The sequence below is a fragment of the Dromiciops gliroides genome, chromosome 2, assembly GCF_019393635.1.
Source record: "Dromiciops gliroides isolate mDroGli1 chromosome 2, mDroGli1.pri, whole genome shotgun sequence".
Classification (NCBI taxonomy): Eukaryota; Metazoa; Chordata; class Mammalia; order Microbiotheria; family Microbiotheriidae; genus Dromiciops; species Dromiciops gliroides.
This window is the reverse complement of record NC_057862.1, coordinates 364,195,253-364,208,914: the sequence shown is the minus strand read 5'-3', so window position 1 is coordinate 364,208,914 and position 13,662 is coordinate 364,195,253. Positions and strand designations below refer to the sequence as shown.

Genomic DNA, 13,662 nt, shown 5'->3' with positions numbered 1-13,662 from the left:
AGAGGTATATGATCTCTGAGATCCTATATAAATCCTTATAAATCTCAGTTCCTATGAAAACGTTTTTTAAAAGGGAAATATGCTATATACATATTAAGGCATCAATATTGTTTTTGTTAATGAGATTAACTAAATTTGTTCCTCCTAATGAAACACTTGGGAATGCCAAGGAAGAAAAAAAAACACGCTGCCCCCCTTTTTAAACCATCCAAGATAATATATTACAACATGCCTAACAATAGCCAGTTCTAGTTTGGGAAGGTTTGAAGATGGCAGATTGTGCTTTTTCTTGGAAGCCAGTGTTTGGTTTGACTGTTGGAGCCCACCCACTGGCTAGGAGCAACGATGTTAGACACTTCTGACAGCGGCCAAGGGAAGGCTCCCTGTGGGCTGCTGGCATGTAAAAAGGCCTGACTCTAATCTCCTTTTCCTGGGGAATGGGGGTGGGGTAGGGTGCAGACCGGCAGCTAACTGGACAGGTGTGAAGGGCATGCCTTGCTTAGGGCCCCCCCTCACTTGCAAAGACTCCAAAGGCTAATGTTTAAAGCAGCTACAGGAAATGGGAGACTGTCTCATCAGCCCTCTTCTGGCTCTTGGTCATTTTTCACTATAACCTCACCCTCTGCCCTAGCAGAAAGGCTCAAGTGGTTTGTGTGTCTGCTCATCCTGACAATGATCTGATTCTACAAACACTTCTTAAATGCAAGACACTGGCCTGGGCCAGGGGACCCAAATACAAAACAAGAAAACTATACTTGCTCCCAAGGGAAGGACTTCTATTTTGCTGGTCAGGTGGGAGAGAGGGATAGTGTGTATACACAAGTAAATATAAGACCTATGCAAAGTAATTTCAAGGTAGAGTCAGGACTCATAATTCAAGATAGGGGGAGATCAGGAAAAGCCTCTTAGGAGAGGCATCTAATCTATGCTTTGAAGGAAACTAGGTGGAACAGAGGATAGAACACTTGGCCTGGAGTCAGGGAGACCTGAGTTTAAATCTGGCCTCAGACACTTACTAGCTGTGTGACTCTGGGCAAGTCACTTAATCCTGTTTGCCTCAGTTTCCCCATCTGTAAAACGAACCATAGAAGGAAATGGCAAACCACTCCAATATCTTTGCCAGGGAAACCCCAAATGGGGTCACAGAGATAGAAATGATTGAACTACAAACAACAACAAAGTGGTCCTATGAGGCAAGGGAAAGAAGGGAGTGAACTCCAGATATAGCAGCCACTTAAACAAAGGTGGGAGATGGAATGTTATGTACAGGCAAAAGCTTTCTGGCCGATTCAAACAGAATGGAGAGTGTGTGACTGGAAGTAACATGACATAAGACTGGAAAGGCATAGGGAACCTAACTGTAATGAGCTTTAAATGTGAGGCTGAGGGTTTTATTTTTAATTCTAGAGGCCTAAGGAGCTGGTGAAGATTTCTGGGTGATGGGGTGGGGCAGGTGTGAGCTGGTCAGCTCTGCTTTTTAGAAATATTGATTTGGCAGCTGTGTGGAAGATGAAGCATTCTTTAAAGTCCTCAGGCTTTACAAAAAAAAGTTTCTTGGAATCATGGGGAACTAAACAAGACTATTCCTTCGTGGGGAAAATCTGTACAACTTAAGCATGAAAATCATTCTACAATTTAAGTAAAATGTATCACCTTCTGAGGGGACAAATTTATTTTTATTTTCCCTAATTAACGTGACAGAACCACACTGACTTATAGATACACCCTGCTTGCTATTCATGAGTGATGTGTTTTTTTTCTCTAATTCAATAAAGTAAACAAAGAAAACATCCATTTCATTGTGCTCTCTTTCCTGAAATCTCTCCATACCTACTGTTCTCCAGCTGGATACATTTCTATTTATCGGGCCATGACGGCGTTCATTAACTTTAAGCATTTATAATTGTGATACACAAGGATTGATGTGAAGTTTCTAAGCCTGAAACCCCAATAAAACCACACAAAGGCAGGTGATCTAAGATGCCTGCTATCTCCAGACGCCACAGGAAATGAAAATGAATGGCTAACGTATTCTTTGAAAATAAAACAATATAAATCAAGGGACAAAGAAACAAACCCACAGCAAAACACATTCAGCCTTCACTTGCGGGCAGAGAAATCAAAATGACAACTCACACCTCCCCAGAGCTTTATAGTTTACAAAGTACTCTCATCACAACTCTGTGGAGGGGTCAGAACAATTGTTATCTCCATTTAACATATTGGGAAGTTGAGGGTCAGGCTTTTCTGGGTCCAATTGCTGAGAAATGTTGGAGCCAGGATGTGAACACCTATGTTCAGGTTCCTTATTCTAAGTTCCTGGGCCACTTTTGTTCTATATACACAGATAGATGCAGCCTCTGTGTTCAAAGCACCATTTTGTGAAAACGCAGAAGAAGGAATTCATAGGAAGGAGACTACCAGACTTGAAAGACAAGGGGCTTAGAGCTGGAAAGAGACATTAGAGGTCAGCTACTCTAGCTGACAAGGTGCACAGTGCACAGAGTCTGAAGTCAGGAAAACTCATCTTCCTGAGTTCAAATCTAGACTCAGACACATACTAGATGTGTGACCCTGGGTATGTCACTTAACCCTGTTTTTCTCAGTTTCCTCTTCTGTAAAATGAGCTGGAGGAGGAAATGACAAACCACTCTAGTATCTTTGCCAAGAAAACCCCAAACAAAGTCTCAAAGAATCACGCACAACTGAAACAACTGAACAATAATACGTCCAGTTGTACTTTTACAAATGAGGAAACCAAGGCCGAGAGAGATTAAATGATTTATCTGACATCACACATCTAATAAGCATCAGAGCTACCATTCATACTCATTTTTCTTTCTACCAAACTATGCTATTTTGAGAACATGTGTTGAACTGGTAAGTCCTATTGCTTGAAAGATCCATAAGCCAAACATGACACTCAAATCCTATGTACAATATTGTGCTCATCAACACTCCAAACAGAGTTGGCAAATACTCTTAGACTCTAGAGCTCCACCCTGAATATAAAAATTCTTTGTAACTCTGGGATAGCAAGGATGAGAAGAGCACATTAAAAAGACCAGGCCTAGAAGTAGTAGAGACAACAATGCTCAGTGTGGTTGCTTATTATTTAAGAAGAATCATAATGCAATTCTAGGTCATCTAAGTTAAGTTAGCACCCATGTCCATTCATAAACTTATGAGCAACAAAGATCTTGCAGCTTTTTTGGATTGATCCCGTAGCACGTGGTAGGGCATACCTTCTGGGTCATTCCATTGAGAAAACATAATTCTATCCTTGTGAAAATGAATTTTCTTTAGAATTTTCAATTCCAATAAGGGCTATGGGCCTCTCTGTATTTTTGTTTTTTGGGTTTTTTTGCAGGGCAATGAGGGTTAAGTGACTTGCCGAAGGTCACACAGCTAGTTAAGTGTCAAGTGTCTGAGGCTGGATTTGAACTCAGGTCCTCCTGAATCCAAGGCCAGTGCTTTATCCACTGCGCCACCTAGCTGCGCCCCCTCTGTATTATTTCATGCATAAACTAAGGTTGTAACACACACGGGAGAACAATTTGATGAGTTGATGTCAGTTTGGAAGGAAGTCTCCTGTGCAGCGTTCAGAGATTTGTCCTTGGCCCTGTGTTATTGGATATTTGTATAGACAACCTGACTGTGAGCATAGATAGCAAGTTTCTCACATCAACACGTGACTCAAAGCTAGAAAGGATGACTGTCTACATTCAGAAAAATCCTGATACCCTAGAAAACTGGACTTAATCTAATGAAGGAACCCTAAAAGCGATAAATGTAAAGATACATCCTTGTGTACAAATAATCACTTTTGCAAGTACAAGATGAATAAGATGGAGATGGGGAGTAGTTTGTCTGGGTGATGGTCTTGGGGATTATTAGCTAGAAGCTCAGTATGAGACAACAACTTAATATGGTGGTCAGAAAGCTTCCACTGTACCCATAGGCTGCCTTAAGAGAAATACAGCCTCCAGGAATAAGAAGGGACAGTCAGATCACCCATGTAGTACTGCATCAAATTTAGGGTGTCACATTTTAGGAAGGAATTGAAAATCTCAAGATTAGGCAGAGGATGGCCAGGTTGGTAAAGGGACTTGAGTTAATGTTATATTGGGACTTATTGAAAGAACTGAGGATTTTTGGCCTGGACAGAAGAAAATTTGGAAAAAAGGGATGTGAGATATAGATGGATAGATAGATAGATAGATATGTATATATCATGGGTATGCTGTGCACATATACATACACATATTTGAAAGATTATAAGATTAGAGATGGACAGTTGAGAAAGACCTTAATGATCACCTATTCTAAAGATCTTATCTTAAAGATAAAAAACTGAAAATCAGGTGAATTGACTTGCCCAAGGTCACCTAGATAGTAAGTCACACAACAGGGATTTGAACCCAGATCTGTTCATTCTATGCTTGTCCCACCAGGTTAAAATGTCTCTGTGGATGTAGTGTGGAAGAGATAGTAGACTTACGCTGCTTTGTCCCAGAAAACAGAATTAGGAGCAATGGGTGGAAATCACAAAAAGTTAAATTCAGACTTGTAAGGAAACAATCAGTACTATCCCAAAGTACAATGGAATTCCTTAAGTTGCCAAATCTAATTCTTTTCTCATTCTATGAGCAACATATATATATATCTTAAAAATGAGGCCCTTTGTTCACCACAGAGAGGATACTTAGGTGAACGACGCAAGTTCACAACCCTAAAGTGCTTTACTTTTAGAAGGAGTCTCCCCATTCCAACACAGTGAATAGGCAGTGCCAGGATTATCATATCCATTTTTACTAATGAGGAATATGAGCCTCTGAGAGAATAGGCAACTTGTTCAAGACCATGAAGCTAATAAGTGATACTACCAGAATACAGATTAATTTCTGCTGACATCAGATGAAATATTCTTCTTGTTATATGATACTGCTTTCATAAGGAACGGTCCCTGCACTCAAAAAGCTATACCTATAGGGGAGATAAATCATGAGTAAGTATGAGAAGTCTTAAATAAAAGGGAAGATCCTAGGGTCCTAGGTCTAGAGCTGGGAAGAGCCTCAGAGGCCCTCTAATTCCACTTCCCCATTTTACAGATGAGGAAACTAAGGATCAGAGTGTTAAGTGACTTCTCAAAAGTCATTTTAGCAAGTTGAGTGCCAGAGGCAGGGTTTCAGTCCAGGTCCTCCGATGCCTCTGATTCCAGAGCCAGTATCATACCCGTTGTACTATGCTGCATTCCCTAAAGTGCGGCAGTCACCTTGAGAGAAGTGCACAGTGTGATTGTAGTTCAAAGCAAGAAGAGGTCACTTCCATGAGGGTTGGAGGTGGTGGTAGTCAAGGACAGCTTCATGGAAGAAGAGGAATTTGAGTTAAGCTTGGGAGAACAAGAATGATGAACAGTTAAAGGATTTGGTAAGTGGCACAGTGGATAGGGCACTGGGCTTGGAATCTGGAAGACTCATCTTCATGAGTTCAAATCCAACCTTAGACACTTCCTAGCTGTGTGATCCTGGGCAAGTCACTTAACCCTGTTTGCCTCAGTTTCCTCATCTGCAAAATGAATTGGAGAAGGAAATGGCAAACCACCCCAGTATCTTTACCAAGAAAACCCCTAAAATGGGGTCACCAAGAATTGGATACAACTGTAAATAACTGAAAAACAACAGCCTATATATGAAGAAAAAAAAACACAGAGGGGACTATGTGATAGCTATTTTTAAATATCAGAAGAGCTAAACTGTGGAAGAGAGACTTATTCTGCTTGGCTCCAGAGGGCAGAACCAGAACAAACAGAATTTGCAAAGAGATTGATCTAGAACTGATGTCAAGGACCACTTCCTAATAATGAGACCTCTCCCAAAGTGGAATAGGTTGCTTCAAGAGGTAGTGGGTTCCCACTCCTTGGAGATCTTTGAGCAGAAGTTGGATGACTTCTTGTCAGCAGTGTTATGGTGGGGATTCTTTTTCTTTTTGGTGTCTTTGTGGTTTGAGCTAACTAGCTACTGACATCCTCTTCAGCTCTCAAATGCCATGATTATATAGGTGGGGACAGAAGGTAGCACACAAGAAGAAGCAACATGGAAAAAAATCCAGTGGATGAAATGTAAGAGGTATCCTTGAGCAAGAATGACTAGACCCGGGGCAGCTAGGTGGCCCAGTGGATAGAGCACCGGCCCTAGATTCAGGAGGACCTGAGTTCAAATCTGGCCTCAGACACTTGATACTTACTAGCTGTGTGACCCTGGGCAAGTCACTTAACCCTCATTGTCCCACAAAAAAAAAAAAAAGAATGACTAGACCCATCTGACTCTAGATTGGTTCATTGTGTACCCACTGAGAATTATGGGCATGATTTGCATGGCTTTTCAGCATCTCCTCTAGCCCCTGAATTCCCTGACACTTAGATCATACAAATGCTGAAAATAAGGGAAGCGCATCACTGTCTTTGTGAGGTGGTGGGTAATCCTCTCCCCATATTGCTTTTTCAAGTAGCACCAAACTAAAATATCTTTGCTTCAAGCACTTACTGCAACAGTGGCATGACTTGAACTAAATCAACCTATGGTTACATGGCTTCCCTTAATTTACTTTTCTAAAGTACAAACTGGAGTTTTTCATTGTTCTTTTACTATAGAAAATAAAAGGGAAATGCATCAGGTAAAAGGCTTTCCAGCACTGTGAGGTGGGATATTATGTGACATCCCATGAGAAGGGGGATGGGATTGAGTCCCCTACTTCTAGCCTCTTTTCTGCCATTAAGTCAATGTCTGACTTTGGCTAAGTCATTTAATTCCTATGTTTCTTCATTTTTTAAATAGCAGGATTGGTCTAAACCAGGGGTTTCCAACCCTTTAGGCTTCCCTATGATATGGAATTTAATAAAGCTAAGGTAGTTTTAGGGTACATTAACAGAGTGTTAGTAGCCAGGAATAAGAAGGTACAGGCAGAATACATGTGTAGTGATGTATCTAGTTCTGGGTGCCACATTTTAGGAAAGAAATTGATAACCTGGAGATCATATGGAGGACAGTCAAGATGGTTATGTGTCTTGGGTTCAATCTTTATGGAAATGGTTTGAAGGAAATGGGAATCTTTGGCCAAAAGAAGAAAAGACTCAAGAATAGGGGGAAGGGGGCAGCTAAGTGGTGCAGTGGATAAAACATCAGCCCTGGATTCAGGAGGACCTGAGTTCAAATCTGACCTCAGACACTTGATGCTTACTAGCTGTGTGACCCTGGGCTAGTCATTGCCCGGCAAAAAATAAAAATAAAAAAGAATAGGAGGAATATGATAACTGTACTTGAAAGATCACAGGATCATGGACTATTGAGAAGATGGATAAAATGGTTGCTAATTTTGTAACTGAATTAAATTATCAGCATATATGCTCATCTTCGGTAGGCCCGTTATTATTGTCACTGATATTATTATTAATAGATTTCTGGACTAGGAAGGTCTAGATTTAAATCCCATCTCAGTCATTTACTAGCTTTGTCACCCCAGACAAGGCACTTTACCCCTCTCACAGCCTCAGTTTTCTCATCTATAAATCAGGATGCTAACAACTACTTCATATAGTTTGAGGATAGAATTATATATCTATATATCTATACACACACACATATAAACTTAATAAAAGCTCAATGAATATATGAATGTGTTACATTATCTCTTCTCATCTATTCTCTCTTTCTTTCTCTCTTAGAGGAAGAGTTGTCTTCCTCCTTTGTAAGGTCAGATCTTCCACCTGTAACCTTGATCGCTATCCACTGCCCTTACTCCATCAATTATTCTTTTTTTTTGTTTTTGGTGAGGCAATTGGGGTTAAGTGACTTGCCCAGGGTCACACAGCCAGTAAGTGTTAAGTGTCTGAGGCTGGATTTGAACTCAGGTCCTCCTGACTCCAGGGCCAGTGCTCTATCCACTGCGCCATCTAGCTGCCCCTCCATTAATTATTCTTTTTCTCCAGGCTTTCCTCCTTAATGTTAGTGTCTTCCCTCTGAGAGTAGTTTTAACTTATTGTTTGCATATAGTTGTTTACATATTGTTTACCCCATTATACTGTGAGTTCCTTGAGAGCAGGGACCATTTTTACCTTTGTGCCCCACCTCTCAGTGCTTAGCACAGTGCTTGGCATGTAGTAGGTACTTACTAAATGCTTGTAGACTTGCTACTAACTTGCTGGGTGCAGGTGCCTAATACATGTATATTGATTTGACTTAGTTCTCTTCCTTCCTATTTCCCTATAGACACCTTCAGTTTCCTTCTATCATAAAAAAGAACTTTTCTCTTAATTATGCCACTCTCTAAAATTATTGTTATGTCTCTTTTCTCCCATGCAATCATAGCCAGATTTCTCCAATGAACAATTTAACCTCACACCTTCCATTTTCTCACCACTTTACCACTCATGCTCTCCTTCACTTCCTTCTCTTTTGTGCCCCCCTCATTGTTTTCTTTTTGTTTTTGTTTTTGTAGGGCAATGAGGGTTAAGTGACTTGCTCAGGGTCACACAGCTAGTTAAGTGTCAAGTGTCTGGGGCTGGATTTGAACTCAGGTCCTCCTGAATCCAAGGCCAGTGCTTTATCGACTGTGCCACCTAGCTGCCCCACCCCCTCATTGCTTTCTACTGAAATTGCTGCCTCTGAGGTCACTGATGATCTCTTAATAACTAGGTCTAATGATTGTGTCTCGGTTCTCATCCTTCTTGAATTTGTAGCATCTGAGATTGTTTAATATCTCTTCCTTAAAAAAATATTTTGGAGGCAATCCTGACTTGCCCAGAGTCACACAGCTAGTAAGTGTTTGAGGCTGGATTTGAACTCACATCCTCCTGACTCCAGGGCTGGTGCTCTACCACTCCATCACTTAGCTGCCCTTTGTCCTTAATATTCTCTCTTCCCATGGCTTCTGTGTCTGCTCTCTCATGATTTCTCTGCTTTACCTCTGAAAGTTCCTTCATTTTCTCTACTGCCGGCTTTTCTTCCTCCTTTATTCCCTTGATGTAAATAAATGTGTTGATAATGTTCTGCTTTGTAGAGTTTTGTCTTCTAATTCCTCCACAATGTCTCTTTTGGTGCTCTCATTTATTCCGGTCCTTTCAGTGGCTGTTTCAAATGGCAAATAGGACCTTCTTAGAATCGCTCATATCTTAGCCTCTTTTCTGTGTGTTCCTGGCCATAAGAATTTTCATAGTTGATTTTCTCTACACACATTATGTCCACTAAATCCTTCATCTGTAAAAGAGCCTGGGGGCTTTAGGGGTCTATAGGTTTAGTATGAGTCAATGGGGTCATGTGGATTTCAAAAACGCTAATGTGACCTTAGGCTACACCGAGAAAAAGGTCAGAGTTCCAAATGAAGAATGTACTGATCCCACTATCTTTAGACCCCAGCTAGAAGATAATGTCTAGTTTTACAGGGCATATTTTTGGAGAAACATTTAATGGGTTGGAACTCATTCAGAGGAGGCTGACAAAGACAGTGAAATGCCTGGAAAGAAAAGGAGACTTAGGGATGTGAGAGTTCTTTTCAAAGCCTCCTAAAGACTAGAGCTATTCAACAATTAGAGTAGCTTTTATATATATATATATATATATATATATATATATATATATATATATATATATATATTGGTGAGGCAACTGGGGTTAAGTGACTTGCCTAGGGTCACACAGCTAGTAAATGTTAAGTGTCTGAGACTGGATTTGAACTCAGGTCCTCCTGACTCCAGGGCCGGTGCTCTATCCACTGGGCCACCTAGCTGCCCCAAGTAGCTTTTATCTTAAAGTAGTGAGTTCCATTTCAGGGAATAAGTAATCAAGTAGAGACTGATGATGTTGGGGTTGGCATAGTTTGGATTCTTCGACTGAGGGGCTGGGAGGCTAAACCATTAAGGTTTCTTCTGGTCCTATATTTCCAGAGTTATTGCTGATCACCTTTGCTGGACTCCATTTCCTAATTCCTGACTAGGTCAGAGTTTCTATGCTGAATTAACTCCATACCAGGCCTCCTTAGTGACAGAGACACCTATGACCACTTTAGAGCTGTCTCTTCCCTTATTTACCTATGGAAAAGCAAAATATCCCCCAAGGGGAAAAGATCCTTTAGGTGATTAAATAAGTTTAAATCCTGAGCCTTGGAAAAGAATCCCGTGGAGATTCTTGTCTGCATAACTACTTTTTTTTTTTTTTTTTTTTTTTTTTTTTTTTTTTTTTTTTTTTTGCGGGGCAGTGGGGGTTAAGTGCATAACTACTTTTATCTGGTGCTCCAGGAAAGAGGCAAGGGGGAAGTACTGGTCACTGCCAACCACAGGAGAGTCTTCCTGGAGGGATTTAAAGCTATAATACAACGGGCATATGTTTGGACTCAAGTTAGAGAATTCAGAAAGCACTTATTCTGGCATATCTATCACCAGACTTCTAGTCTAGTCTTCAATTGTTCATCAATTCCTGTCATAATTCTGCCTCCCACATTGAAATTTCCTTTCCTTTCCTTTCCTTTCCTTTCCTTTCCTTTCCTTTCCTTTCCTTTCCTTTCCTTTCCTTTCCTTTCCTTTCCTTTCCTTTCCTTTCCTTTCCTTTCCTTTCCTTTCCTTTCCTCTTTCTTTCTTTCTTTCTTTCTTTCTTTCTTTCTTTCTTTCTTTCTTTCTTTCTTTCTTTCTTTCTTTCTTTCTTCTTTCTTTCTTTCTTTCTTTCTTTCTTTCTTTCTTTCTTTCTTTCTTCCTTCCTTCCTTCCTTCCTTCCTTCCTTCCTTTCTTTTTAAAAAAATATTCTTTTCTTTCCAGGACTCTATTTACCACTAAGTTCTTTCCCTACTGTGATCTTTTTCCCCTTTCAGTATCTCTGTTATGTGACTGTTTTGGTTGGTTGGTTTGTTTGAATGAAAGGATATCTTTCAGGTACACATTCTCAAAAATTCTCTCCAGATTTTCCTGACTGGCTCCAAGTTTCGGTACAAATGAATGCAATAGAAAGAATATGAGCTTCAAGAATCCTGATATAAATGCCAAGATGAAATCCCACATCAATTAGAAGAAAAAGTACAAAAAATATGTGATGGGAAAAGACATACCACTGGAATTTGATGGTTTTGTGTTTTAGTGAAATATTACAGTCAGGGTAAATTAAACCTAATTGTCATTCCAAATTTCTATCCTTAATATAGTTTAAGAGACAGAATGCTAATGCTTTTCCTCTGAAATTATTTTCAATTTATCCTCTGTGCATAGTGTTTATATATTTATATATGTATGTATGAATGTATGTATATATGTACATGTGTGTGTATAGTACACAATTGTTTGCATCTTGTCTCCCCCAATCAATTGTGAGCTCTTTGAGCGCAGGGAATTTTTCTTCCTTTATTTCCTTAGTACTCAGCCTAGTGTCTGGCAAATAGGTGCTTAAGAAATGCTTGTTGACTTGACTTCATGGACTTCAGTATGCCTCCCTTATTGCACTGTAATGAAGTACCACCAGGTCTCCTGAGCTCCTGGGAAGAACTATGTTCCATGCCTAGGTGGGTATTGTAAGCACGGACTATGAAGCTACTAGTTGATCTGAGATGATCCTGCTTCCAAAAGTTATGATAGTGGAGGTTTCTACTGTGGAGAAAGCTCATAAAAACAGAGGGAGCTAATTTATAGCCACCATCCTGGAAGGGATCATAGAAAGAGGGAAAAGATAGGATTCTAAAGCTAGGAAAGAAGCTAGATGTTTTCTATTAAAACCTCCAATTTTCAAAACGAGAAAACTAAGGCCCAAAAGCGGGGAAAGACTTGCCCAAAGTCACATAGTAAGAGGCAGTGCTGGGCTCTGGCTCCTACTTTAAATCCAACCTTCTTTCCAACTGTGCCATATTGTTTCCCTCCACCTCTTTACTTCCACAGGACCACTGCTTAAAAGAGCTTGGACTGCATATGAAAGAAATCAGTCTACTGTCAATTCACAGCACGACTAATAAAATTTTTAAAGACCTACAACAATTTTCCTTTATGTTACTGACCCTCATTAACATCTGTGTCTCCTATTTCTGACACTGGTAGGTATTACAAGATCAGTAAAACCTAGGTGGCTGATAAGTACAGATAGGCTGATAGATCAAATGAGGCAGTGTATGTAAAGCCCCCTGCAAACCTTAACACATACATATAAATGTCAGGGATTCTATCCTATTTTATTCAGACACTGGCTCCAATCTCTAAGGAAGAGCTAGGTTCTAAATTCTTTCCTGGGCTCAGCAGGGATAGGTGTTTGATGGCTAGTGGACTTTCCACAGCCCCTATGGGAAGCAGGATAGTAAAATGAAAAGATCTGTGGGTTACATTTCTGTAATGAACTTTCTAAGCGATCTTGGGCAAATTCTTTTCCTACTCTGAACCTCAGCTTCCCCATCCATGAAATGAGGGTGTTGAACTGTCCAATTGCTTCCTTAAGTACTCAGCTCAAATCTCATCATCTTCAAGAGGCCCTTTCTTGTCCTTTCAAATTATAGTGCCTTCCCTCTGAGAGTACTTTCCATCTATTCTATGTATATACTGCCTCATCTACCTGTTTGTGTTGTCTTGCTCATTAGAATGTAAGATTCTTGAGGGCAGGAGCCATATTTTTTTCTTTTTGTTTCTCCAGTGCTTAGTGAATAAGAGGCACTTACATTTTTGTTGGCTGACTGACATATGGCAAGCTCTTTAAAAATGCTCACTGACAGACTCACTAAGGGCCCTTACATATAGCTCCTTTAGTCAAGGATCCCATGGTTACATAACACATGGTTGTTGATGATAGCCATTTTCATGTCCAGGGGTGGGTGGGCAGCATAAGGAGAGGAAACATTTTCTGATTCTGGGATATGGCCGTGGAGAATAACACATGCTGCTGCAGAGGAGAGGCAGCATCATACATCACGGAGAAAGAGCTCTCTAAAGGGAGCTAACTCTAAGATGGCAGAAACAAAAGCAGGAATAAACGATGAAAGTGTATTTCAAAAGTAAAAGAAAAACAACAAACAAGACAAACGATGAAAGCTGCTGGCAGCCTAAGAAAACACAGGTTCACACGGAAAATAATCCTCTTTGGGAGGGGATAGGAGCTCCTGCCGCACCACACAAGGCATGCTGAAGAAAAGCCGGCCCCAGCTAGGTACTTACAAGTAATAGGAGTAGGAATATGCATTTCTTCTATATATTGATGGGCAGTCAGATGAAGAAAATGTCCAAAAGGGGGGAGAAAGAAAACAAACAAACAATAATTAGACTTTGATGAAATCATGTCCCTTAGAAATGCACATAGCATTTTACCATCCCTAACATGAATGAAGTACCGCATTCTCTTGTAGGCCCTCTGGGAATCTCCAGTCAGCCTTCCTTGATTCCCTTCCCCCAAAACGCACTTAGATACAGAACTGGGGTAGAGTGGGAAGGGCTTTAAACTGAGCATCAGGTGATGGAGATTCTAGTTCCAGCTCTGCCAATAATTCGCAATGGGATCTCATCTGTTGGGAAATGTATCCACAGACTCCATGGCGTCCTTGGATCTCAGGGGAGGAAGGAGCCCTAGTGACCACCGAGTTTAAAACCTTCATTTGACAGGTGAGGAAAACAAAGCCTAAGAAGTGAAAATTCTATGCAGACTGAATTAGTAGCAG

The 13,662-nt window shown here is 40.5% G+C and overlaps 1 protein-coding gene across 10 annotated transcripts in view; it reads right to left on the bottom strand.

Annotated features, from left to right (window-relative positions):
- The window catches only part of PTPRT (protein tyrosine phosphatase receptor type T), a 1,379,429-nt gene that overhangs the window by 166,973 nt on the left and 1,198,794 nt on the right, over window positions 1–13,662 (bottom strand). For 6 of the 10 annotated variants that reach the window (XM_043980423.1, XM_043980419.1, XM_043980422.1 and 3 more), the window contains one exon: window positions 13,166–13,195. The exons of the other annotated variants lie outside the window; for them this stretch is intronic. In XM_043980423.1, coding sequence (XP_043836358.1) covers window positions 13,166–13,195 — 30 coding nt within the window. The remainder of the gene's footprint in view (window positions 1–13,165; window positions 13,196–13,662) is intronic. 10 annotated transcript variants of the gene reach the window in all.